Raw genomic sequence first — 26,134 nt, forward strand, 5'->3', positions numbered from 1 at the left:
CAATGAGACGGAGCCGCTCGCTATTTCCATTCCCCCAGCAGCTTCCCTGAAGTAACTTGTGGGAGGGGGATCTTATTTGTGATGAGGATTAATCTCTCCATCTACCTGTTACATCAGTTCTTGGCAGTGTGTTCAGTTCATTTGTTTTGCAGTAAGCAACTATTCTAAAAAGAGCCTCTTCAGCAAAAGGATCTTGCCAGTAGTTAGTGTCCCTTCTTACAAAAGAGCTGCCACTAGCCATGGATTATTACCAGAACAAAACCCAGGTTAGGGGTTTAAACACCCTTTTCAAGCTTTTCCTGTTTTGCCAGTTCCCAAAACCACTAAAGCAAGGAGCTGAATTCAAAATAATCTACACAGAAGGAATTACTGTTTTGTTCCCGAGGTAATTTTCTTCCATGCAAGCTTGCACTTAAGTGCCTGTGTTTAATTACATGTTATTAGCCTGATAGTCTCAAGATCAACAATTCTGTATCAAAGGTAACTTTTTCTTGAAGAATATTTGTAATAACGAGTCATTAAAGTGGTGTGGTAGAGCTGTCTGGTAATTGATTGACACAAAATATAATTTAGTGTAAGCACTTGGACTAAAAGTGGTTTTGCTAGAGTTAGAGATTCTTACTGTGGGTTTCACAAAATTTGGTCTCGCAGCCTCAATTTCTTAGGCTGTATAATGGTAAGAATGTTGCATCATTTCTCAGAGAAAAACATGGAAGAAAGTTTTTGCTTTTCGTGTCAGTTTTCTTTCATGCTCATTTTCACATTTCATTTGCACAAAAATTTCTATATTATGGCATGAAAATTATAATACATGTTATGTATCTGACGGTCTTTTAAAAATCCAGTTCAGAGAGCTGCATCTTGAAAACTTTAGCATCAGAAGAATGAAATGCATTTAAAGCTTTGAATCAGTGGATTCCTTTCTTACTTAATCTGCCTGTTTGGTGTTTGTGTGTGTATCAGAAGCTGATATACCACTGCTTGATTTTTAAAGGAGCTGAGTCAGGGTGTCGAAACTTAGTTTGTATCTCTGCATATTTCAGATATTAGACACTGCATACTTAGATACAAAAATTACCTTTTGTGATAAAGATGATAACGAATGTGCCTTACAGATCTAACTGAAGTTTGCGTAGTGGTTGAGGAGAGATTGCATTAGCCATAGCTTTTTTAATCTTATCGATCTATCTAGCAGCTTTGGCAAAATATCAGCAGTTGCTGCCCATTCTTACTGCTGTTGTAAGGTGTGTGTTTAAGTGACTGCTGATTTTCTTCTTTATGTGTTATCAAGAACAACAAAGAAATTTTCATGGTTTCAAAACTGTGAAATCTCTTTTTACACCACTTAAGTTTGGAAATACTGAGGTCTTTTCAAAGTAAAATACCAGGTTTTTCAGGTTAAATACGATCTTTTGATTAAAATCTGTCTGTAAATTGTGTAATAGAGCACTCGGCACAATTTTTTTTCCAAAAGGCCAAGCAGAAATTAGCTCATCAGGTTGTTATGAACAAGGACTTAAAAAGAATGCATCTAAAACAGGTAACACAGAGAATCCATCTGCATTTCCGGAGTCATGTACTGTGAAGCATCACTTTCCTGGGTACGCTGCTGCCATGTACAATGCAGCTCTGGAAACTGGGAGGTTTGGCTCTGTGTGATTCAGGGAATGTGTTACTCAACGCAAGTCCCTTCCGACTCTGGGTATTCTATGATTCTCCATGATTCTGTAGTTAATGGGTGAGTTGAAACTTTACTGGCTGTTGGCTTTGTGGATGGATTGATTTTACCAAGTGGTTGAAGATGGTTAAATTTTCATCTCCCAGGGCATTGTGTACATATATTAAAAAACAAAATAAATTCCCAATACTGGTAAATTGCAGTGTTTTGTGGATGTCCCTTAGTTGCTTTTCCTCTTGAATCTGTTTATGAAACGGCCTGTGCCGCCCGGAGCTGGCTTTGCACTCCATTGCAGCAGAGATGTGGGGCGGTTGTGCAGCAGCTGTGGGCTGGTGAGGCTTCGCAGTGTGAGTGCACCTCAGTGCAAACAAAGAGAGCTGCTTCCAGATCCCAGTGGGAAGCTTTTTGCACTTATTAACGCTGCTGGCTACCAGTTTGGTAATTCTGTCTTAGTTAATTAGTAGGTATATAATAGTGTCTTAAAGGTTCAGTTAACGAGGCCTTGCTTTCAGTGATGGAGTGGAAGAGGCTTGTTAAGATAGGGGATCAATAAGATGTTGGACAATTATATGTGTATCATTTACCAGTTATGTCTCTGTGGGCCATGGTATTGCCTTAAATCAGTGTTTCCTGAACTTGGATTAACTGACCTCTGTCAGTTGCAGAGTATGGTTGATTTTTAATGCCAGTGGAGAATACCTGGAGTTTTACTATTCTGTGTGATTGTACAGACCAATGACAGATGGCTGATCGCAGCCCTTGAGATCTCCAGAAGTGCAGTGCTTGTTGAAACACATGGAGGAAGAGAAGCTGATCCTTTCCTGCCAGTAGTGGGAAAGGGATTAGGAAAGGTGTGCTCTTGGAGCACAGTGTGATTGCAAAAGGAAAGGAATCGTATAATTTCTGTATTGTTCTCAAACAAGAATGTTGCTTAGCAAAATGATGGGAATCTCTTTAGCTTCTGCCAAAACTACATTACAAGTGAGCAGTATGTCTCAGGCCCTTACAGGTTACTGTTTAATCTTTGCATGTATGATAATGACTACAATTAAACAAGTTTTGATACAGTCCAGAGCACGGTCACGTGACGGGGGAGGGGTTGCTTGAAGTCAGTAATCTGGTTTGACAAATGCCGACTTCTCAGCTTACTGGTTTTGTTAAAGGTCTCCCATTATCACAGGATCTAAAAATGGGTAGGGACTGTTCTTAAGCTATGAATGCTTAAAAATCTGATTTTAGTACTGCTATTACTTGGAATGTACACTTCTCTCTTTCAGGTGCTGTAAGTTAAATAAAATAGTCCCTAAACTGTAATGGAGCCTGAAAAAGGTTCTAATATCTGTGATCGTTAAATATTTTTGGAAATGATTATCTTACTGAGTGATTTAATGAATAGTATCCAAGCGTGCCACTGTATTTCGGAGCATGGGGTAAATCTTACAATAAAGTTTGGCACTGAAGCCCGTAAAAATTGGAAGTATTTATTCCTGTTGTGTTTGTTTCTTGTGGTACAGTGCTTCTGGACCAAGAAAGAAGGGGCAGGGGGGCTCTTGTTCAGGCTGCTACGTGAATAGAGAGTAGCAGGTGGTTGGTGTTCTGAGGACGTTTCAATCCAAGCCAGGATTTCAGGCACAGATCTTACCCTGCCTGTATTTAAACTTCACTAGAGCTGGGATTTCCCTAGAAAGAGTGGAGAATGGAAACACTGACAGAAGTTTAATGGGCTACTGGGACACCTTCCCTCAGTATAGTAGCACTTGCTGCTGTGACAAATGTGTTTTTGGTAGACAGGACAAATGTGTGCTGGAAAGATGGAGAAGACGCAAGTGAGAGGAGTGTGGGGGTAGGCAAAAATGGTCTTAGTTGTTTGGATACAAGTAATTTTATTTGTTTCGGATCTATTTACAAGCCACTCCAGGAATTTCTATAAAGTCAGTGAAACTAATGTTAAAACCAAAGTTGTAATTTTGGATTTGTACTTGCCTCTCTTCTGTAGGTCCTCTTCCATGATCATTGCACCTTAGTGTGTTCATCATTTTACAGTTAAAATGATTTATATATTTGTAAATTTCAGTCCTAGAGAATACAGCGTATCATTTCAGTATCAAATGCTTTCATTCCTTGCTGTCATTTACAACACAATTTTTTCTATCTGAAGTCCTAACACCTACATCCCCTCTACGGTAATCCCACAGTTTTTAACGGAATTTGAGAGGCATGAGGGATCAATTTTCACTGAATTCCATTCTCTCTTGTACGTAGAATTTTTAATCCTCCCTGCTCTGTTGTCTTTCTGCAAAGCTAATGAGGGCAAGAGGTAATAACAGCTTGGTAGGATCAGTGAGTGAGAGACTGGATACCAGCATACATATGCATGTTCTGAAAAATTATACTTTCTATGTATTTCTGGTTTTTTAAGTCTTCAGGACTGGACTTCTCTCTTACAGTGCCTTCATGATGTTGCCTTGCTTTTGAAATTTTCACATACTTCGAGAAATATTAAAAAATTATCCCAAATGCAATATAAGATGTGTAATTTACTGCTATTATCTGTAAACTCTGATGTCTTTGCGCTTGCTGTGAGTTGCTCCTTCTAGAACATACTTGCGTACTTCTTTTTACCTCACTGCTAAATAGAGTTCTATAAATGCAGTGTTTAAAACTTTTTTTTTGTGTTCAACTTCTGCTTCCTCTCTGTAGTCGTAATTTTCTGTCACCTGCATAGAAAGATGTTTCTGGAAAAGTAATTATGGCACAAATGGTGTTATGACTTAATGGAGGAGTGCTGGATTTTTTTTTTTTTTTTTGAGAAGGAAACTGAGGATGGAAGTTGTGGGAATACAGGAGCTAGGTTGCAGGTTTTCAGCTGGAGCTCTGTATGTATTATAAAGCAGAACTTAAACCTTGAACATTACAACGTTCAGTCAGTTAAAACAGTTTCAAATTATGTAAACAGATTGCTGTATACCTTACCTTGGTGCACCTAATGGGGCGTCTGCTTCTTAATACCAAATGCCCCATTCCTGGGGGGAATGTCAATGGAAAATACACGCATTTCCAAAGCATTTTATTAACTGTGGCTTTTGTGCTTGGACTTTTTCTCTAGTGCTGTTGCATTCCTCAGAACCAGCCTCACTGCATTTTCTTCATTCTGGTGATAAAAAAGAGTAGACGTGGAAAGAGGCTTAGATTCTTTCTGCTTAGATTCGACCCACCTTTGCTTGTTCCTATCTTCATGTTGTTCTGTGTACCATAAGTACAGCAGTGCTTGGTAAAGGTGAGGCCTTCATTTTGTAAGGCATTCCACAGTCACAGCACAAAAGCCTAATCCCTGTTCCAAAGCACATAACGGTCCACATGTAGAATAAGACATAGCTGATGAATAGATAGCAGAATATAAGAAAACCACTGTGAAGTGGTTTGTTTTTATTCATATGCATTAGAGTAATTCTTCATGAATGTTTCAGATCAACTGTTACCCAATTTTTTAATGGTTTTCACTTCCCGTGTTTTCTGTGTTACGTATACACGTGTGCGTGTACATATATACATAAAGTTAAAACCAGTCCTTCTCAGAACTCCAGCACCCCAGTCTCTGAGCCTTACTGCTAAGATCTCACACTGTCAAACCTTGTTCCCCCAAAGCAAGTAACGTTTACACCTGAAGCTTTAGAAAAGTTGGCCCTAGCCCCATTTCAGTTAGCTCTTCCCTCTTGGTTATCATTAGAGCTTCCCTGTACTTTACTGCTATTTAACAATCTCCTTATCTCTCTTTCTTAAAATTGCTTTGGTACAGGGATTACCATTGCTTTGCCCTGTCTCCAGGAGCTCCCTGGATTTGCCCATGTGGCCCAACAATGGGGCCAGGCTCTGGAAGGGGTGAGGCAGCCCTGTCCATGGTCCTAGAGCCACAGCCCAGGTCAGCGGGGCTTCGGCCAGCTGGGCTCTCTTCAGTGGGTGGGCTAGTGGCAAGAGTCCTTCAGTCCTCACTGGCTCCAAATAAATGTTATATTCAGTGAAGTTGCAAGAGAGGGAAGAACTGTCTCCTGTTGATAGGAGATTGGAGGGAAAAAAAGAAAGAAATGGAAAGTTAAGAGACACTCACTGGGTAAAAACTTTCTACAGCTTTTTCAGCTGTAGGAATGTCTTCCATCCCCACTCTCCTTCCTGTTCTATGTAAAGTGATGTGTGTAGCTCAGTAGGATTTGTAGATGCTATAAAAATAAACATGGTAAGAAAATTACCAACCATGTGTTGGTAGGAAAGCATGTATGTGTGATTCTGAAAAAGAAGTGGGTGCTGGTGGCTGGAGTGAGTCTGACTGGAGGAGGCAGAGTCAAAAGTGAGGAAGAGGTGACTGGTGTTGCCTTCTTGTAAGCATTAGAATCGAAGACCATTGTCTTACATTGTGAGAGTGTTATTACCGCAACTAGGGAGAGGTATGCATTGCATAGAAGGTGAATGGAAAGGTTTTTCAGTAGTATCATGAACGGATGGGACTGTGGAGGACTATTTGTCAAGGCCAGATTCTTGTAATAATCAAAATTAAATGGTGAAGTAATGAAGCGTCGTAGAGCAAAAGGCTACATACGTACGCAGAAGAGATACTGTGCAGAAGGAAACAGCATGGTTGATGGTAGGCTTCAGTTTAAGACAACCTGTTGGCTATATGGTTGGGCTTTTTGCTAACATTGCAGCCATAGAGGAAGAATGCAAGGGGGAAGAAAAAGAGCTGTGTTTCAGCCACGTTATGGTTGGGCATCTGTGATTACAGCCAGGATGTTCATTTTCACAGAAGGAAACAGGTAGGAGCAGGAGAATGTACTGTTGTGAGGCAGCAATCAGATGGATGCTGTGGATGAAAGAGGAAGCAAGCAAAGTGTTTGTGGAATCATTAAAGGTTGTATCATTGTATATTAAAAGCAAAACAAAGCAATTAAATGCAAAAACAAAGGAAAACAATCCAAAAAGTTGTATTCAGAGGAAAAAACTCATTAAACTGAGAGCTGGTGAAATCAGCAGAACTGAAGAGTTTATTTACTAAAGCATGAGAAATACAAGTATCCCAAGAAAGGGGAAAATTGGAAAAAGTATGGTCTTGGAAAACAAAGTGGAGAATGTCACAAATGAACAGAGTCTGTCCAAAATGAGGAGAAAAAGACTGATCATTAGAGAGAGAAAAGTTGTGTTTGAAGAGTAAAGAAAAAGGGCAAACTTGTAAAAGTCGAGTTTCTCTGGCTTGTAGCAGCAGGCAGCAAGGAAAACAAAAGCATTCTTTAGGCACATAGGGTTGAGGGGAGGCAAAGAAAGGACAATACTCAGTCAGAATGTAGTGATAAAGGGTAATACAAGTATTACCAAATCTTAACAAGTGTTCTGCTGCAGTTTTCGAACTCGAAGCGGGGTATTAGGTCGAATGGAGAGCAGAAATAGAAATGCAAGCAAGCAAAGCAATAAACAGGACTTGGAGCTTAAAGCACTCAATTTGTTGGGGCTGGTTAACTTATTTCCCAGGATTCTGAAAGAACTTGAATATTGACTTGCAAAGACTCCTAATAAATCCTCTGAAGACTAAGATGATACTTGATTTAATCACAGAGGGGTAAAAAGAATAAGTGGGAATGGAAATAGAAGAATAAATAATCTCTGCTAATAAAAATGATTGCAGCAGATGCAGAAATACAGACCATGGCTGTTAAATTGAGGAGATTTTTATTCAGGTACTGCAAGTATCCCTGGCTGAGTGGCAGGTTAGCAAAATAACCAGCTTCTCTTCCTGCTTCCAGAAATATTTGAAAAATAGTGCAAGCAGGTATTTGCAGAAACTGCCACTGCAAGGGGACTGTACTTTTATGTTTGCTTTAGTTTTTGAAGTTGTAATGAGTTGTGTGTGAGCTTCACGTTGGGAAGTATTGTGAATGAAGAGTTCTGGACGTTTGTCTGTACTCTGCAGAAGAATGCACCAAAGAGATGAACAGGGATTGAATTGATAGGCCATCAGAGAACTAATATAATTGTTACATAAATCTTTTAAGACAGATTTAAGAACTGTTTTGAAGTAATGGCTGTTCTTAAACTCATTTTCTTTTCTTTAATGCTTTGATTATTGAGACTCGTTTAAACAACGTGTTCAGGATAGTGGCTCCTAGAGTTACTGAGAACCATAATTCTAAAGCTGTAGAGGAAAGTTTCCACGAAAGGTTAAGATCCTTGCTTTACTATGTTTCATCTGAGACTTTTTTTTTTCTTAAACTCGCCTGGAAAATGTGAATCAAGATAGGGAATAATGCAAGTTTGGTGTCCGCAACTATTGAGTGTATTGCAAGCTGATGGTAGGGCCGTTTCTCTTTTTTCCTCCAGTCTTTTTCACCTCTGCCTTGCATGTGTTAGCACCAAGCTCAAGCTCTTCTGTATTCAAAAGGCTCGCTGTATGCAGTTGTTCTTGATGGGGCAGAGACATAAGCTGGAGGAGGTTTTGCTGTTAGATACTGGATTTGCCTGTGATTAAGATGACTGTCAGCTTCTTTCATTTGGACTAAATCCAGTCTTCTTTCACAAAATTACGTCAGGATTGGAGTTAAGGGGGGAGAAAATTTTGGCTAGGAAACAACAAAAGAGAGGAATGCAAGAAAAAGTAAGACTTAGAAAGTAACAGACAGCTGAAACATAAGAAGAAATATGAGGATCAGTAAAAAGTGAAGAGCATGAGGATGAAGTCTTGATTAAAAACAAACAGAGAGCAGAGGGGATCACCCAGCAGCAGAAGCACTGTGATGGTTTGTGTGTTGTGGAGGAGGGTCAGGAACTGACATAGGCAGAAGCATTAAGAAGGCGAGAAGGAAATGTATCAGAAGTCTAAGGAAGTTCAGAGAAATAAGAATTGACAGGAACTGCAGAGGAAGGGGGAATACGTCAGCGTTTCTGCAGAAAGTGGGGTGAAAGCGGCAGACAGCAGATGTGGGGAGAGGGCTGACGTGAGGAGGATCAGCAGAGTAAGGAGGTGGGCAGGGAGTGTAGGAAAGGGATAGTGATGGAGAGCTATAGCTGTGATGCAGCTTACCCTGCTGTTTGGGAGAGTGGAAGAAGAGTTGTGTGCTATATCCAGAAAGTGGGACATAAGACTAAGCGTTATGCAGACTCTCTTAGTTTTATCTCCGAGTTAATTGTGTTGGGAAAGAGACAATAATTTGCCTTACGGGGGAAAATTTACTGATGAAGGAACTGAGATGCAGTGCTGTAAGTGAATATCGTTCTTAGGAGCAATGCTGCTTTGCAGGAAATAAGCTTGATTAGTGTGATGTATTTTTGTGTAGAGTAGAAGGCTTTGTTTTCAAGTGAGTAGGTGTTGGGCAGAATTTGAAAAATTTGCTTCTTTGTATAGGTGAACTCTGTTCACTTTACTATGTAAGTGACGTTGTGCAGTGAAATGTATTTCTTTGGAGTACTCTTTAACGAGTGGCTGTGAAAGTTAACATGATGGAACATACCGTGTAAATTCTACCATCTGACTTTTTAAACCAAGAAAAATGAAGAATTGAGAGTGAGGGCTGCAACTCTGCTCCCTTTTGTCTCAGAGCTGTGTGGTGTAGGGGAGCACCTGCTGACTGCAGACTCCTCAGCTATCCCTGATTAAAGATCAGATTATCAATGTAGTTCTGGTCTGAAATCTATCATTCTGTGTAGGCATTATGCTAAGTATGCGTGTAGCTACATAAAAACAGCTGAAGTGATTAGAACTGGGCAAATTACATTTCTGAAAGCTTTGTTCTACATTTAGGAAGAGTGTATGAAGGCAAAATACCGAAGCAATGTGAACATTTGCATAGATTATTTTCTCATGCTTTGTGGTTTATGTTCTTTGCACAAGATTTCTTACTGGGATATGCAATTTTAAGGAAATTCAGACTGTATTTTAGGGAAGGCAAGTTAGAAACAAATGCATTTCCTAATCATTTTAAGCCCCTTCAATCAAACAGGATTACTGTTTGGCTATAGCAGTAGGAGTGGAAATTTCCTTAGCGCATGCAGGCACAAAGCCCCTGCTCTGTTATCACATGCAGTACAGACTCATGCAAAGCACGTGTTTTTAATCATTTGTTTGTTTTACAGTGCTGTAGGTGTCTGTTACCCAACAACAAAAATAACGGCAGAGTCCTCCTACATGTTGAGTTTCTTGTAGGCTAGACACTAGCTGTGCTGGAGAGAGTATCATTACAGAGGCAATGAAGTAGTAAATCTTTTGTAAGCTGCTTTTTGTTTGATTTCATTCATTCTTCTGCTTAGTTCGTTCTTTTCTGTTGCTTTACTGCTCTCTTGGTGGCTGTTGGTGGCTGACATGCTTTTCGTATCAGTAGTTTTTGCCAGTCGTGTATGGATTCGGTGATGGTGTAATGTTACGGGTGCTGAGCCACATAGGTTTGGGCATCTGTCTCTTGAGTTTCAGACACAGAACCAATAGCTGGTTCCTGTTCCTCTTGGGAACAGAACAAAAGTGCTGATAGGCCTGCACCTGCCTCTGTATTCTGAATTGCTGCAATTGGAAAGGCAAGAGTTGTTCGGTGCTTTGTGTTAGGTAGCTGGCTGTGTACGAATTTATCTTACTGGTGGTCAGTAGTGGAGAGAAGTCTTGATTAATCCATTTTACAGATATCTTCTATGTATTTGAACTCCCTAATTAGTTTGGCGAAGGTCATACTGTTGGCAGGGCTTTTATTTTTACATCAAATATGGTGTAAATGGATATTTTTTTAATCTACTACTGGATGCACTAGTAACTCTGTGAATTAAGTATCACTTACACTTCTGGGAAGCTGTCCTTAGTGGCAGGAGTGACTGAACCATTAATTTTAGCTGCACATAAAGCTATTGGAATTCCAATTTAAATGATTGTTTTCAAGAGTGCAGTAGTGTCCTGAGATCTCTCTCATTGAGCACCTGAAATGAATGCCAACGTGTGATGGTTTGGATGGATTCTTCCATTTAAAAACACATTCCCAAACGGAAATTAAAAGACTATTATTTTTACAGATTTATACAACAGAAACTCAAGCTTTTCACAGATGGTTACAGCATGACAAAGCATCAACAAAATGAACTGAATGCAGTTTCTTTTTTTTTTTCCAATTAACCCAAATGGGAAGATATTGATGTTATCAAACGTTTGATTGGCATAACTGGGCCAATCTGTTATTTGCTTTAGCTGTTGTTAATTGTGCTATAATTATTCTTTCATTGGAAGGTATGTATTAATATTGAGAGACCATGCAGAGGTTTTCAAAGGCAGCGCACTGCACTTAGAAAGTTTGGAGTGAAAATTACAGGCTGAAGTCCCGAAGCCACTACAGAAATAATTATATAGTATTTCAAGAGAAAATGAGTTTTGTTATTGGGACCTGTACTTTCACGTGAGAACTGGCAAATTAAACAGATAGTTTAACTATAGAAAATACATTAAATTGTAAAAGGAAGCAGCTCATCCATAAAGAAAACTGATCTGTAGTAGTTAATATGCCACCGGTGCTACAGGTAGACCTGACTCTACTTTTTAACAGCTGGTTCGGCGTTTGATTTAGCTGAGGTGACTTGTCTTTGCCTTTTGGATCCCCTCTAATTACCTGTCGTTCTTGGAGGAATATGCTGTCCTAAAAGTTCCCAGAGTATCATGAACTAGGCAGTTTGTGTGCCTGTTTTTCCCTTTCAGAATGGCCACCTCATATGTATATATGCAAATATATATATATATATGCGGATATACACACGCACATACATATATACACACCAAAGGTGTTCACAATACAGATCTTTATTGTTTAATTCTGTTGAGAAGCTCTCAGAGGCTTGTCACGGTTGAGGTTTGAGTGTGCTATATTGCTGTATGCTCTGTTCTATTGTTGGCTAATTTATTGTCCCTGCAATTATTTGATAAAGTAAGAAGTTAAACTCAAAGAAGATTTGGATGGGTAGGAAGGGGTCAGTTTATTGGCATCCAGTTGGTCTGTGTGTACACACCACAAAGATTTTCGTTTTCAAAGCAGAATAAGCGCATCATACATAAGGAGCATATACTGTGTAGTTTTTCACTCTTTCGTAGAGGTTGCAACTGGGATGTATGCCTGGTTTAAGCAGAGATATTGAAACATTACTGAAAATAAAGTACGCCACTGATGTGAGAACTTGTATTTTGAAACTGTTTCATACTCCTATATAAAACTAAAAATTCATTATTAAAAAAGCTTGTCATGCGCCGAGTGAAAAGGCATTATGCTCTGCAAAGATTAATTCTTGTTGACTCTGATGTTTAAAAGGGTACTAGGGAAAAGAGTACTGCATTGAGAAGTCTGCAAAAATTAGATCTGGAAAATCTCAGCAGCCCAGTTCATTGTAAATGCTGTTGAATGATATAGGGTGAGGGTTACAATCATAGAATCCATAAACTCCCCTGCAATGAACAAGGACATGAACAGCTAGATCAGATTGCCCAGGACCTGATCCAGCCTCTCCTTGAAAGTCTCCAGAGACAGGGCATCCACCACATCTCCAGGCAACCTCGGAGCCTTTTCTTCTCCAGGCTGAACAGACCCAGCTCTTTCAGCCCACCCTTGTAAGAGAGGCGTTCCATCCCTTGAATCACTTTTGTGGCCCTCAATTTTGCTAAATCCTTTCATCCCCCAGCTTATATTGGTAGTGGGGGTTGCCTCGACCCAGGTGCAAAACCTTGCACTTGGATTTGTTGAACCTTATGAGGTTTACCTGGGCCCGCTGCTCAGCCTGTCTAGGTCCCTCTGAATGGCATCCCATCCCTCTGGTGTGTCGACTGTATCCCACAGCTTGGTGTCATCAGCAAACTTGCTGAGGGTGCACTGGACCCCACTGTCAGATGTCATTAATGAAGATATTAAAGAGTGTCTGTCTAGGCACTGACCCCTGGGGGACACAGCTCATCGCTGATCACCATCCAGGCATGGAGCCAGTGACCACCACTCTCTGGACTCAATCCTCCAGCCAGTTCTTCATCCACTGAACAACCCACCCATCAAATCCATATCTTTCCCGTTTGGAGAGAAGGATGTTGTGGGGTACAGTGTCAAAGGCCTTACTGAAGTTGAGATAGATGACATCAGTGGCTCTTCCCCTGTCCATTGATGCAGTGACACCATCATAAAAGGCCACCAGGTTGGTCAAACAGGATTTGCCCTTAGTGAAGCCATGCTGGTTCTCCCGTCTCAGCTCCCTGCCTTCCATGTGCCTTAGAATAGCTCCCAGGAGGATCTGTTCCATGACCTTCCATGGCACGGAGGTGAGGCTGACAGGGCGGTAGTTCCTGGGCCTCCCAACAGCTGAACTCTGAATCATGCAGGGCTTCGGTGGATGCTGACAGCAGACAGAGATGCGGATATGAGGCTGGAGAAATGTTCCTGCGGAGTGAGGACCAGAGCATTTCACCACAGATAAAGAGACTGAGAAGTTGACATGGCTGTTCAAGACAGCGGTCAATTGAGCTTTGTCATCAGAAGTCTGTTTTTGAAAAAATGTGATCTTATTTTACATAATGGTGTATCTTAGGTTGTTGGAGCGTATAATATTAAATAAATGGATATGAATTTCAGCAATCGGTTGGTACAACTGGAAAATTAAACAAGAATTAAATCAGGGAGTTTTATTTACGCACCTTTTGTTTAAAAAATGAACCACTGTAAAGAAGTAAATACATCGAGTCTGTTATTTTGCTTATGAGTTCTCTATTTAAAATCCACTCGCCTCAGATTTGGAAGCAGATAGCTGCAATTATGGTGGTAAAATTGTAAAAAGGGAAATTGAGACTGTATTACTCACTATAGAATAAATGAAGAGGTGGATGTGTTCTTGAGAAGAAGTTGGTGTCAAAGGTCTCCATTCTTTCTCTTAAGCAAGAGGATGCTCAAAAAATGCTCAGTATCTACCACCCCTTGCTTAATTGTCAGTCCAACTTGATACAGTGAGGGAAGCACCTGGAAACTGAATGAGTAGACACCTTTTTTGCTTAGTGTGCAACAGTATTGTGCAGTGGCTTGTAGGAACTAGGGCTTTGTAGGCTCTGAACCTCTTGTTCAAGATTTATCTTCATTGAGGGAGACAATTTCAGAGATCACTTGCATGACCTTGTACAATGACTTAAATAAAATACTGAGCTCAAGTGTGTTTGTGTGGAGATATTTGAGACCTGGCTGGACACGTACCTGTGCAACCTATTGTAGGGTACCTGCTTTAGCAGGGGGGTTGGACTCTTGCGGTCCCTTCCAACCCCTGAGATTCTGTGATCATGATTCTGTGACACAGCAGTGTCAAATTTTCCCATCTTTTACTTTGCAGTAGAATTACCTTTTACTTACAAGTGTAAATTTCCCAGAGCAATAGTGCTACCTCTTTTCAGCATGCATACCCTTAGCTGTACGTACAGTTGTTTGGAGCTTAAATGCTTACTAGTCTTTTCTGCCAGATAGGCCAGTGCTTGTTTAAACAGATTGCCTTGGCACCGGGCCCACAAGAACCACAAACCCAGATGCTGGAGAAGTATTGCTCTTGTGGAAAGGGGCTTTGAGAGACAACTCTGCATTAAACTCCATCTTTTTTATTGCATGTCTGTCTCTGTGCTTTCATAGTCTCTTAAGTAGATATGTCTCAGGCCTAAGACCTTATGAATATATCAATTAACTGCCATGGTTATTGTAGAATATAATATTCTGGAACACTCCTTCATGTGTACTTTCCAAATAAAGAAGTGACTCAAGACTAAACTGAGTCGAGAACGTGGGACTTGTGTCTCAGAGGATACAAATGAGGCTCTTTTCCCACCCTTGTTTCAGCCCCTCTCGGAATGTGCCAGGTCAGTGGACAGAAGCTGGAGAGGAGTTGGAAAAGGGACTAATACATGGAGGAGGGAAATGACATACAGAGAAGAGAATGGAAAGGGGATTTTGGAGGGGATGACAGAACTTAGGAAGCTTTTTACCACCTTCTGTAACAGAATGGGAGATTGAGGGTAGCAGTGCAGAGAGTCAGTTTCCGATAGAAAAATAACAAACTGAGAATGTCTGTGAGTGTCTCTGATCTTTTGACAGAGATATATAATTACAGCAAGATCCAGATTGCCTTTAAAGATGCACCAGAAACGTCAAAAGATGGTGCTTGCTAGTACAGTCTGAGTGTTCAAAACCTGCTGTTGTTACTGTATAAATAAGAGCAGTCTGGCTAAGCGCAGGAGCTCACTTTTGCTCTGTCTCTACTGTAATTGCTTGCTCACTTCTCCTCTCTGTACTAGCTGGCTGTGTTTCTTTCTGCATCCTTTTCTCTCTGGGAAAGCTGCTCCTATTTGTGTTCAGCATTTGCAGCAGCCTGTGGCACTGTTATTTATCCTGAAATACTAGAAGGTGTGAAGTACAGAGTGATTTATGGCTGTTGTGTAGCACAGTACTTTAATGCAAATTACTAAAATTGAAGATGAGGTTAGAGTCTGCTTTAAAGATAGAGCGGTTAAAATCATTGTTTATATTGGATTTAAAAGGAATATGCTGTATTCTATTTGTATCTTTATTAGTTAAATGTGCAGTATGGGGAAAAGCACACAGGATCTTTCTCCAGGGTTATTTTTTGTATGATTTGGAGATTTGTTTGCTGAAATGTTGTTATTCTTCTAGCAGGACTTTTGTGATCTTTTCTTCTGTTGTTCCAATTGACCCCCCCCGTTTAAAAAAAAAAAAAAAATGGTTGAGACTTCTAACAAATTCAGATCTGGATAACCAGAAATCACAAATAGTTAATTTTAGCCTTTCTAAACTGAAACTTCTGTGGGTAAGAAGAATGGAATGTATTAGAGACTTTCAAATGTTTGTAAGAGAAGGAGCAAAGATGAAGGCCTCCTCCTTCTCCTTCCTCCCTCGCTGCTTCCCACAGCTTGCTGCAGTGCAGTCATCAAAGCGCTCTGGCTGGGCTGCGGAAAGGCAGCTTGAGTTTGCTCTTGCTCTTATGTAGAGTTAGAAAATTTGGTTTCCTGTTTCTCTTGAGAGTAGCCTGTTGGGCTGCGTAGTGTTTTCTGGTTGGATGTCTCTCAGTCTTTTCTTCTTAAAGTGGCTACTGGAATCTAGGAGGTTATCCCGGGGAAGGATGTATGTGGGCTTTTCTTGCGTCACTGCCCCAAGCATGCTGCTGGCCACTGCTGAGAGAGGATACCAGGTTAAACAGACTGTTGATCTGACCCAGTGTAGCCATTTTTCTGTTCCTTTACGTATATTTTCTGGGCCATAAGTGTATAAGGCACTGGTGCAAGCAGACTTTCCTAAGACTTCTGTCCTAAGACTTTTACCCAGACTTCTGTAAATTTGGCACAAAAGATGTTTGCGCGCTTCTGGCTTCCAAGTGGCCATCTAACCAGTAGAGCCCACGGGCTGGCCATTCGTCCTGCTACTGCCCTGTTGTTCCACACGTCCTTAGATTCTGTAAAAGGTGCCAAAATCTTCAGGATGTTTGTTACTTATTTTCCTCCTCCAATTAAATATAGTAAAAATAGAACAGTTTGCTTTTGCCCTACTCCACTGAAAAGAGCAAGTAACACATTCATTTATCTGTTGTCAGCCTGAAATGTACCGAATATATTATTAATTTGAAGCACCCTCCCTTCCAGAACCCTGAATATTGTACAGACCTATTGAGAGAATGCAGATTTTTTTTGACTGATGCTAGTTTTGAGATTTTGAGGCTGGTCTTTGGGAAGCAGCAATAAGTGTTTGAACACTGTATTTCCCAGGGGGCTGAAATCTTCCTAGGCAATGCGAAATGTGCTTGAACAGATTTGTTATTGTTGTTCTTATTTTAAAGTAGCGGGACAGATTGTGGCTCATGAACTAGGATGTAGAATAGCATTTCAGGAAGTTTCATTAACCTAGTGCTGATTTCTTCCTAGTAAGATGGGTTTGGTTCTAATTAGCTGGCACGTTTCTTTGTTCAAAGCAGAAAGCTTTGAAGCAGTTAAAATGGAAATTGGCCTTTGGCAAGTGAAACTGGACTTTGTTCTTAAAGGAGGAAAACTGATCGCAGGCCACTGATCAGCGAGCAGTAGTTCAGTCCTTCTCTCCCTAGTGTAGCACTTATTTTGAAAGCTATGTTTTCTTCTCTTTATTTTGGTATGTTGCCCCCCGCCTCCAAAAATTAAAGACATGCATGTTGCTAAATTCTCATCAGGCATGTGGAACTTAGCAAAAAAAAAATTACAGTGATTTGAATTGCATCTTCTACAGTCGGTATGTACAGGCCTCAGAAGTGCATTCACTTCAATGGTACCATTTTAAGCTTTTCAGTCCGTGGCATTCCAAATGCCTAAAGCTGATGTTACTGAATTCCTTTGGACACATTACTGATGTATTTTCCCAAGTGTGTTTGTGATGGGTGTCAAGATGTTAACCGTAGCTAGTTAGAAAAAAAAGTGCAATTTAAAAAAAAAGTCATACATTGCAGGTAATTTGAGTGGGTGGGTGTGTGTGTTGTATGTGATCATGTGTTGCAGCGGCACGGAGGGATAAAACAAGTTGAAGTCAGAACAAAAAAAAAAAAAGACTAATATTACAGATATTTCATTTGAAGTAAATGAACATGTTTTGTGTTCTTTTTCACCATGTAGTCATTGTAGATTGTAAGGTACAAGACTTTTTTGCAGAACATCATATTTCTGTGTCATTATAAGAGAGATAAGCTACGCGTTTTGAAGAATACTGATGTGAGTACCAAGCTTAATAATTAATTTTCTTGTGTTCATTTATTATAATTCATTATTAGCACTTATTTAGAAGCCTTGAAATTCATGTCAAGAGAACAAGATCCGCTCTGGTTGCTGGTAACATATTTGTTTTAGACTGTTCAGCAGCTTGGTTCTCAGAGGATGTCTATGCTCTCTAGGTATGCTACCACAACACCACACAGGTGTGATATAAAAAGAAGTGTATCTGAGAATCGTTCACAAGATTAGCATTAGAAGGCACGTAAATGAACAGGAGGCACAAATACTGTGTTCAGTAAAATACTGTGTTGACAAGGGCACTGTCCAGAAGGTTGCTTTGAATTTGTTTCGGTTCGTGCCACATATAACAAATTCTACAGCAGAGCAGCTTCTTTACTAATGTACTGTATCTATAGAATGCATTTTTTTTCCTAAGTTAAAGTTGTTCTTACTATTTTTAACAGAAGGGAAGTCAAGGAAGTCTGAGCCCTTATCAGTAGAAACTGAGTGGGAGCATGAAAATAATTCGTATGTCCACTTTGAGTATATTGTGCTGGAGTAAACAGATGCCAAAATAAACACTTGCCATGGAGAGGGATATTGGACTTTCATTGAGTCAAAGCTTGAAAGATTAAATGAGAGGACAAAATGAACCCACTGTATGAACTAAATGATTACTTTTCTTCTGCTTCAGAGCTTTTCTGGACATTGTAAATGGGTAAAAAAAAAAAGCTAGAATATGCAATATCACAAGCCACTTTAAATTTCAGTGTTTCTGGCACTGCATGGGAAGTGCACACAGCAGCTGATGGAGGAGAGGGCAACATGCGTGCAGTTGGAGGAGGAGAGGGCACGTGTGTGTGTGTGTGTATGTGTGCACATCGATGTAGTGTGTCTGTATGTATGAAATGGAAATCACAGAATGTAGGGGTTGGAAAGAACCTCTAGAGATCATTGAGTCTAACCACCCCGCAGGTTCCGTACAGCAGGTCGCACAGGAAGGCATCCAGGAGGGCCTTGAATATCTCCTGAGAAGGAGACTCCACAGTCGGTCTAGGCAGCCTGTTCCAGCGCTCCATCATCCTCACAGCGAAGAAATTCTTCCCTGTGCTGTACTGGATTTAAATTTGAAAATATAATAAGGCTACAGCTGTATTTAAACTCATTTATTATGGTAAGATTTGGACAAAGAAAAGGATGAGAAACTATGAAGAGCAGTACTAAAGACAAAGAGCTCACATTTTAGTATTTTATACTGATATGTGACTCCTTTGAATCTGGAGTTGTGAGTAGGGACCAGCGTCCTTCAATGAAACGAAAAGCAAGCAATGCAGAGCCCCTTCTCCATTTTTTAGGACTGTAAGTGAGACTAAAATATAGTATTAGTGATTGGAAATGTTTCAGTATTTTATCCATCAGTCTGTAGATGTGCATCACCGCTCTAAAATGAAATAGTACTGAAGGATTTCACAGAGGATTGGAGGACTAAAAGAGCCCTCCTGCAGGGCAAGTCTGGCTCCTTACCGCTGTAGGAACCACCACAACAATCCTTCGTGAGTTTATTCAGGTCCCTCTTTAGATGGCCTGGTATTTTGTTTTTTTACCCTTCATTCCCTGTTCAGGAGGCTTTCCAGAACTGGAGTTGTTTTCCTGATCTCCGGCTGCAGTTTGTTCATATACATCTTTCACTCAGCTGTTCTTATGCTAATGTTAGATCTCAGCTTAAATATTTCTGAGTGTTTATCTCTTTTTCTTCTTTGCTGCCATCAGATGGGATCCTTTCAAGTTTGGAGAGACCAGGTTGCAGCCTGTCTATCAGGGTGCCTGAGCAAGCATAGGGTGTGGGTTTTTGGTATCATATTAACCCAGCAAAATCTGATTGATTGTCGGTTCCCTATGCAGTAGACTGGGGAACCTTTCAGGAAGGTAGCCCCTTCTTCCTATGTCTTGTGCTTTTTTTGTTTTACATATAATCCCTATTGTGCAGCGAACATATGCTGACTCCCTTTTGCTATGGGCCTGATGTAGGTGATTTTAAGTTTTCTGTAGCTTACTCCAAACAATCTAATTCCAAAACCAGAACAGATCAAGAAAAACATTTACTTCCATTCCGTATTTCACATACTAGTGGATGAATGCAACATCAGTATCGCTTCCCATTTTGTGTGTGACACATAAGCTCATAAGACCAACACCTTGGACCTACAGCTGCTAAACCAAAATCCTTTTTTCCCCTAATTTTTTGGCAAATGATCTCCCAGTTCATATATGTGTTGTGCCCCGGGTGAAATGACTTTGCAGTCTTCGCTGTTGAATTTCTTACCATTATCACTGTTCATCCCAGTTATTTGAATCAACAATAAAACACCCGCATTCTTAAAGAACAAAACATAATTTATTCCTTTAGGTTTTGTATGGAATGCTTTATGTCACAAATTACTTCAGTTCTTCGCTTTTTCATTTTTGACTGCTTTAGAGAAGAAATCAGTTGAGTCCTTGTTACCTTTACACAAAGAAAGTGTGGATACTTTGCTACTGGGAGCACTCTTCTGTGCTATTTGTGGCTGAACACCTGAACAGAAGCTGAGCAAAGTCCTTAGCAAGCAAAGCTAGTGTTTCTTCTCCATGAGGTGTTCAGCCATTTAGTTTCAGTCATGTTGGCTGTTTGACTGTTGATTGTCTGCTGTCACCTTAGAAGTATGGTACTGCTTTCCAGACAAACTGAACTACTCAGCCTGTTTTAATGAGGTAAAGGAAAATATGAAGGAATGCAAACATTTAAGTTTAAAACTAACATAATGCTAAGGGTGAGAAAAGAAAAAAAGAGAGGATAACAGTAAGTGCTTGTTACACTCAAGTAGCCATTTATGTAATTCTTGTTCAGAAATGGTCTTGGAGAGTTTCTTGGAGGTTTGTTGGTCATTCAACTTATTCCTGCTTTTCCTTTGCCTTCTCATCTGGATTGTATTGAATCCAGCTGAAAACCAGCTTTTTCTCCATGTGTCATTTTGAACACGGATCACTTCTCTGCTGTGGTTTACCACTTGTCCCCACAAACACTTGTACAGGAGCAGCTGAGAGGGTGGAAGGAGTCCCAAGTAAGCCTATCCTGGCTGTCCAGAAAACGTTCACCAAACTATGGCCTTAGGTTTTGCTTGCTCTGTGGCCCTCAGTCTTCTCTAGAGGTTTTCTTTTTGACGTGCATGTTTTCAATGTTTATGTGAACTGACTGCCTAAGCTTGCCCAGGTATTCAAATTGCCAGCACCAGTATGTTATGGCATTAGCTTTCTGTGCTGGTGCCTAACCCTGGAGAAAACAGGAGTCGATTGGGAGGTTTTGGCAAACCAAAATGATGACTTTAGTTAAAGAAGAGCTACAATTTTCCCTTACTGAGAGTCTGTGCTTTCTGACTGCTGTAGTCATGGCTGACGTACCTTTAGGCCCATCTGTAACTCTCACCGCAATAGTACGGGTGGTTCGTAATTCAACCAATGCATTTATCCTTCCTGCACTCTCCTTTTATTGAAGAAATACCATATTCTCCTCTTTCTTTTTTTTCCATAACTAAAGTGCAGGCGTTAAATAATTTATCAGCTGCACATGCAAATCTGAGACTCAGCTGGGAACGGAATCTGCAGCTTCAAAGTCTCTGGCCATCATCTTTCTCCTTGGGCCATTAATTATGATGCTTGTGGTTGGGGATGTTGCCTTCTTTTCCTCTCCAAGAGAGTAATTGCTCTTTGATGAAGTCATTGATGAAATTATCTTTCCTCTGTATTTGGCTGGTCGGATGGGTGCTCTGCTGAGGTTGTTTTAGCAATCACTTAATACGCAGTGAGGGTGTTACCTTCTGTGTTTCCACGCAGGCAGGTGACTGTTCCAACCTTTGAGACTGTGCTGTATACTAGTTCATTTTAATGGCTGCAATCCAAATTGCTGAAGTGAACAGAGCCCTGCGTGACTTTTATGGGCATTCCTAGGGATTTTTTTCAGACCGTCACAGGTGATAATGTCTCTGTACTTCTTCTAATACATTTCAGATGCAAACTGCAAAGGCACAGGATGTAAAAGTTCCAGTGGACGTAGCAGTACTGTGACACTGTGGTAGGAAGGCAACGTCAAAATGTGTGCATTTCCATGGAGTGCTGCAAAGATGTTGCCCAGCTATTTGTGGTCTAAATGGATTCAGTTTAAGAATACGCCCTTAATTATGATGGATAATCTTTCTGTTTGAATTCTGTATGTTAAGATGGGTTCCTGGGGACTGACTGGTATGCATCGTTTGTCTTACACAAATGATGCAGCTCACTGGAACCTTTTGAATGAAAACTAGTATGAATTTCGTGCTTTCTGTTTGCTGTTTTAGTGTGTAGCATGCTAAATAGCTCTTGGCATAATGTAATTTCTTGGTTTTGGTATTGTTCTTCAATGAGGCCCAAGCTTTGGAATTCATATTTAAATTTTCTTGCAGCTTTGCAAAGTTTGTTTCTTTTTTTATCTGCCCATATTTCATTTTAGTAAGCAAAATGGTTGCTTACTTCCATTTCTCAGTTTCAAATGAGTTGATTATAAGTGCTTGAGGATTCTGGACAGGATTTAAACTTGAATTTTATGTTGTGTTGGTAAAACCTTTGCACAGTGTCAAAAAACAAGTGGTATTTTTGAGAGAGACTCAATTTATTTTGCTCAGCAAAGCAGTCACAAAGTTCATATGATTGGGAATGCAATTAATTAACTGAATTATTCAAGAAAGCTGAAATTAAGTTCCATTTTGAATATTCTGCCTGGGGAAATGATACTGCTTGTTTCTTCAGCATCATATGTCAAAACATACGGCAGGCTGAAACTATTTTAAGTAAGCTTCTTTAATAATTTAACATAAGAAGATATTGTATAAATACTTTCATTTTGGAATATTATACTATTAATAAACCCAGAAGGTTCTGGGTATAAATGAATCTGGTCACCATGGAAAGAGGGAAAATGTATCCTTGTGAACAGAGGGACAGAATGGGTTGTACAGATGGGGGTGGGAGCAACTGGCATGTAATTCAATAATTACAGAAATAAAATTAACTAACATAATTCTATTATAAGTACAGAAAGTTTCTAGGACACAGATTTAGTGGAGCTCAATCCAGTATTTCACATTTAATTTTTTTTTCTCCTTTAGGCTCTGGATGTTGACCGAACTGTTCTCTACAAAATGAAGAAGTCTGTCAAAGCGATAAATGTATCTGGTCTGGGTAAGTAGCTAATAACTTCTGGTAATCTGTATTGCTGAAACTGTAGGATTGGTGAAGCAGTTGGTCTTCTTAATGAAACAGAAAGTTACATGGGTAACTCTTAAGAAATACGTGCATTTTAAATAGCAGTCTTGAACTAGCTGCATAATAATGAGATAAGTAACGATAAATTTTTGTGAGATAGCGGAGCCTGCTGTACCATTCTGATATGAAATGGGGGTCCTTCCCCCTGCTCGGGGCTATGTGCTCTTTCTGCCACCCCTGCTGCTTGACAGATCCCTAGATGGGATTTTCAGCATGCATGAATTTACAGATGCCATTTCAGGTGCTCATCTAACCCCAGCTGTGTTGATTTCACTGTAAGGCATGTGTTCCGTGTCCTTGAGGACGTGGTGGGGAGGTGGGGGATGTGTGGAAACGATCCTTTTTGGCAACAATAGGAATCTACACCAACTTAACTGCTTTTTGAAACAGCCTTCCTGGTGGCTCCCAGGAAGGACCTCAACATTTCTGTGTTGAGAATTTCATGATGAGAAAGCTGATGAGCTTCAACTTGATATAGTCATGATGTGCAGTCACATGTTTCTCTGACACAAGTGAGAAAAATATGGAGAACTATTACTGTGTGCATTTTCATATCTGCTCCAATCTCATGAAGTTCTGTGTGTTTATCTTTAGAAAAATAAATGAAGCTTTTGTTTTTGTGGATCAGCAACAAGAAGAAACAGCATTTTGTTCGTTTTTGTTCTCATCTTGCAGTTCATAGCAATTAGAGCTAAGAAAACCTATATTATATGCAAAATAGATAGGCCTGGCGATTTTGGAGAGCCACCAATATCTGGCAGAACTTATGAGTGTGTTGGTGTTTGGATATAAAATTATAACAAGAACTACTATTGTGGTGTAATTAGTGTCAGCTAATTGAAAGGAAATTCCTTCTTGCTGAAGCTTATGAAGCTGTTATCTTTGGATGGTTGAGTGCCTAGTTTAAGATGAATCTGGAGCTGTGTTATCCATTATGTATTTATTTGGCATGCTGTGTTCTGTTGAGTTTTTGGTTTCTTGGTAATTTTCAGGTGCTAGACTATGGTTCCTCATCAGTGTACTTGTTATAGTATTGCAGCATATTGCTGCATTTTTTGCCTAAAAACCAGCGCTCTGCCTAGTTTTCAAATTCGTGCTTCTCAGTCTTGACAATAAACGTTTGTAGGCACGTCCCTTCCACCAGCACAAATACTGCTAAGCCAGTTGCTCTCCAGCAATGGAGGTTTCTTTTGACAAAACAAAAACTGTTGCTCTGTACTCAAAAGAGCATGGCTACTGGTGGGGTTTTTTTTGTTTGCTTTTTTAATATAGTTTCCCTGAGTATAAAGTGTACTTGTTCTGTTTTCCTTAAGTGTGTGAATGGTAGAAACCATTATGATCCCAATTTGTACATCATTTATTTTCTTACTAAAAAAAAACCCTCAAAGCCTCAAACAAACATGGCTCGGGTGTTTTTGTTTTGTTTTTGACAGAACCACACAAAGGCCTTGGCTGGCAGGGACCTCACAGCCCACCCACCCAAGCCCTGCCGTGGGCTGGCTGCCCCCCACCAGCTCAGGCTGCCCAGGGCCCACCCAACCTGGCCTTGAGCGCCTGCAGGGATGGGGCACCCACAGCTCTCTGGGCAGCTGTGTCAGGGCCTCACCGCCCTCTGAGCAAAGAATTCTTCCTAATACCTAATTTAAATCTCCCCTCTTTTGATTTAAAGCCATTCCTCTTTTGTCCCATCATTACAAGACCATCTAAAAAGTTTGTAGAAAAGCTTTTAAAGCCCATCAGAAAGAAACCAGAGGGCAAGGGAGAGTGTTTTGGGTTGGGATCTGTGGAAACAGCACCACTTCCTGCTCTTTAGATATACTTGTGGAGTACCAGCTCAGCTCCAATATTGTGTTGTTACTGTAGTGACCATCAGTGTTCTGGAGTATGTCTTAGAACTGTAGCAGAGCTGCTGGTCTGTTGACTTTTAAAAATCTGATACATAGATCCAGAAGCAGAGGCCCAGGTTTTGAGGATGCCATATGGAATAGAAACCTCTTGTAGAAGTCTGGTAAAAAGTCAGCACGGTTCTGCTGCCTGCTGATTTCACATCTAACCCTGACAATTAACAGCAGCAGCCTTTTCACCTTGTTTTCATGCAGTGGCGATGTTCTCTTTTTGCTATTTGAATTGTCCCGACCTCCACCCTTACTTGGGTTCAGACATGCAAAGCTAGATTCAGGAAGCAGTAAGGATAAAGAAAGTGATATGGAGATAATTAACCGCGCTGGGTAGCTGTGTGAATATTGCAGTTGCAATGTGCCAAACCCTGTTTTTTGGTGTCTGTACCAGTTTGTTCAAAGCTTCTTCAAGTGTCTGTATGTCCCAGTTCATTCGAAGCTTCTCCAGGTGTATTCATGTCACACGGTAGTATTAGCTGTACAGCCTTAGTTTATCCTGTACTTCAAATAGCCAAATGTTTTGGGGAAAGGACATAGCAACACGAATCCTTTGGATATTAAATTGCTAACATACACAAATGGGCTTGAAATTAAACCAGATCATTGCTAGTTTGAACTAACCTTAATCTTCTAATCTTCAGGGTTTCTGCTGGTTTCAGGCACTGGCCAAGAAGGATTCTTTGTTCTTATTCATGCGTGATTCGTTTTCTAGGGTGTGGGTTTTTTTTTTCTTACTTCTTTTGAACCATTAGACATTTGCTACAACTAGAATAAGAAATAGGCAGTAGTAACTTACTCAGGTGCCAAATTGATGTGCTTTGCCTTGTGTGCTCAAGCTTAACTTGATCACTAGGCTCAGAAAGAGGTTTTTTTATTCCTCAGACTGGCTTGACGTGAACTTCTTATGTCTGTCTACACTGGACAGTAACTGGTAGACTAGGATTTGAGTCACTAGCTAGATGTAGATAAGATGGAGACCCCTCACATTTCCCTTATATTTGAATCAGGGAACCTCCTTTGGCCTAGATTTCATCTCACTCCCTGGGCGGAATAACTCCTCAACACATGGAGTTCAAAGCTTTGAAGAGCATTAAGGAAGTGCAGACTACACCTATATTCAGAGCCTGTCATCTCCATTAGACACTGGGGCACTTCTGAGAAAGTTCTGTCCTCTTAGGAGGGAACCTAAACTGCTCTGAGAACTAAGTCATCTCATGTGAAATGCAGACTGCTAGGATTCACTTCAGATCCCCACTGCTGGTCTGGATCAGAGAGCTAACATGGATACGGGTTGCATCCTCATCTGTAATGTTTGTAGTCTGCTTCCTAAGATGACCTGAGAATCTTTGACCTATTGCCCTGTACAGTAGGGATTCAGGACTCTGCCAGTGTTTCCACTCCCCTGATTCTTCGTTCAGCACACAGCAGTTAAATTTAGAGAGCATTAATAAAAGACTGTAAGTGTTCATTATAGGAATTAGG

At 40.4% G+C, this 26,134-nt stretch overlaps 1 protein-coding gene across 3 annotated transcripts in view; it reads left to right on the forward strand.

Moving 5' to 3' along the window:
* ASAP2 (ArfGAP with SH3 domain, ankyrin repeat and PH domain 2) overlaps positions 1-26,134 on the forward strand; it is a 92,439-nt gene that overhangs the window by 1,395 nt on the left and 64,910 nt on the right. For all 3 annotated transcript variants that reach the window (XM_021390454.1, XM_021390455.1, XM_021390456.1), the window contains exon 2: positions 22,598-22,670. In XM_021390454.1, the coding sequence (XP_021246129.1) occupies positions 22,598-22,670 (73 nt within the window). The remainder of the gene's footprint in view (positions 1-22,597; positions 22,671-26,134) is intronic.

This window comes from Numida meleagris, chromosome 3 (assembly GCF_002078875.1).
Source record: "Numida meleagris isolate 19003 breed g44 Domestic line chromosome 3, NumMel1.0, whole genome shotgun sequence".
In the NCBI taxonomy this organism is placed as follows: Eukaryota; Metazoa; Chordata; class Aves; order Galliformes; family Numididae; genus Numida; species Numida meleagris.